The sequence below is a fragment of the Onthophagus taurus genome, chromosome 7 (assembly GCF_036711975.1).
Source record: "Onthophagus taurus isolate NC chromosome 7, IU_Otau_3.0, whole genome shotgun sequence".
Taxonomy (NCBI): domain Eukaryota; kingdom Metazoa; phylum Arthropoda; class Insecta; order Coleoptera; family Scarabaeidae; genus Onthophagus; species Onthophagus taurus.
The window spans coordinates 28311730-28313956 of record NC_091972.1 but is presented as its reverse complement, the minus strand read 5'-3'; the positions used below and the strand labels follow the sequence as shown (position 1 = coordinate 28313956).

The 2227-nt window shown below is 37.7% G+C and overlaps 1 protein-coding gene across 1 annotated transcript; it reads right to left on the bottom strand.

Moving 5' to 3' along the window:
* Positions 1 to 379: 379 nt before the first annotated feature.
* Positions 380 to 1810, bottom strand: LOC111421145 (tigger transposable element-derived protein 1-like). The gene has a single exon (XM_023054292.2). It carries the CDS (start codon positions 1808 to 1810, stop codon positions 380 to 382), a length of 1431 nt encoding a protein of 476 aa, XP_022910060.2.
* Between the last annotated feature and the right edge of the window lie 417 nt (positions 1811 to 2227).

Sequence of the window (2227 nt, the reverse complement as noted above, 5' to 3'; positions counted from 1 at the left end):
AGTTTTATACGTAAATATTAGCTTCTAAGATTTGGGAAATATGTTATTAGTTTAAAATTGATTTAAAAGTAAGGTACAAGAGGGTAATAAGGGCCACCTAACAATTTTTTTAAATTTTTTCCGAATGAAACTCTTTTAAATAAAAATAAAATATATTCGCTTATCAAACTATTTATAAAGTATAAAATGTAACTAAAATAACGTCGGTTGTATACATAGCAACCCTGTAAAAAAATATTATATATTCAACATATGCGGTTGTTATTCTCCGGATCGGCTGAAAATAAAGCCCATCATTAACATTACTACAGTTTTTTTTGATTTAAACAAGTCTTTTGTAACTTCTTGAGCCCTATAGTTTAAGGCCTTTTTTCTCGGCCTAGTACACTTTTTTTTCTGGTAATTCAGGCGTTTTCAGTATATTACTGAACGCATTTTTTTCATTTGATTTTGAAGGTCCAGGCAGATCTTCGGCTCTCTTTCGAGTTATGTTGCCCATCAAACGTGTACGAAGTACAGCCAACGGTATGTTCGCGTCATCGTCAGAACTGCACGACTCCTGGTTGCCGACAGCAGGACTAGTTAACAAAGAAGTCGATGAAGTTTGATTTTCAACAGGCCTACATACCGAAGACGGTGCATACGCCACGTCTGGAATAGCTCGAGGGTTGAAAGGGTATATGCCAGTAACTCTAAAGCCACTGGTAATGTTGGCTACGGACATACACTTTTCCCATACCGGTGTAAAGATATGTGAAAATCTGTCTTTAGTCAGCTTACGATCTGGTGTTTGATCCCAATACGTCATCAACTCCTCGTCCCAGAAATGTTCAAAGGACCTAAACACTGCTCGATCCAGCGGCTGCAATTCATGGGTGGTATTGCTAGGTAAACAAAACAGAGGAATCTCCAATTCTTCAGCCTTCTGTGCAACCATCATATCAAGATTCGACGTAGCACCATCAAAAATCAGAAGAACTTTGCCTGTGGGTTTGTACTTTGCAAAATGTTCTAGCCATTTACAAAACAGTTTGGTAGTCATACTACCTTTTGGGCTCATTAACACAGCTGACCCAGCAGGAAGACCATCTTGAAAAGTAGGTTTCTGACGTATGCCCTTAAAAAGAATCATGGGTGGTATTGCGTTACCCAAAGCGTTAACGCATGCCACAACAGTTGAGTTTTCCGCATGTTCTTGGGCTACAAGATGAACTCTTTTGGTTCTTTTTAGGACCAACACGGATTGCTGATGATGCAATGTTAAGCGGCAGCCCTTTTCATCCATATTGAAAATTCGCTCAGGTGTATGTAACATTTTATTCTTTTCAAGAGTGAACCGTAATTTTCTGAAATAATCGTTAACAATAAAACGATTTAATTTCTGAGTTCTTGCTGGATTCATACACTGTGCGCGACGCTTACTTAAACGTGGGTGACGTTTTTGGAAGGCGCTGAACCAATCCTTTCCAAGAATTTGGTTATTTTTCTTTTTTTTCAAGTTAATTCTGTTTGCCTTAATGAAACTGTATATATTTCTCCGAAGTGATTTAGGTGTCAAGGGCATACCAACTTCCGCCAGTCGGATTATTCTATTTTCTAGATCTTCCTCCTGTTGCTTTGATAAAATTGGTTTCCTTCCCAGTGATCTTTCTGTAGATCCACTCTGCATATGAGCTCTTAACGTACGCCGCGGAATTCCCGAACGCCTTTCAACTTCCCTCTGGGAAAGTCCTTGTTGAAGGAGTTGAAGGGCTTCTTCCATCATTTCTGAGGTCCAATTGGCTCGGATACCTCTACACGGTTTTCCCATCTATTTATCAAAACACAGTTTCGGAATGTTAGCGTGTTGTAAAATAAGGCCTAACTGCCTAGAAATACGGCCCATACTACTTGTACTATATATTTTGTACTTTTTTGATTTAACAATAAAAATGCAACTTTTAAATATTTGGATTTTTATTTACAAAGGAGAAACAGTCCTAAACGGAAACGTCCCTAAGTGTTACTAAGTAACACTTACTTACCGGCCTTGTGATGTTATAGCTCACTTACCGGACTCAAATTAATGATGTAAACATTAATATAGCGGACAGCATAAAATAAACATCAATATAGCGAACAGTACGAAATAAATATTATTCTTACTTTTACTCTAACAAAATGACATTTAAAGAAATCACTCAGTTTGAAGGCTGACAATGAGCGATTTCACGACTGCTTAACATGA

Bases quoted from the DNA above. Each gene is read 5' to 3' on its own strand.
- LOC111421145 (XM_023054292.2), bottom strand. From the start codon at position 1,810: ATGGGAAAACCGTGTAGAGGTATCCGAGCCAATTGGACCTCAGAAATG.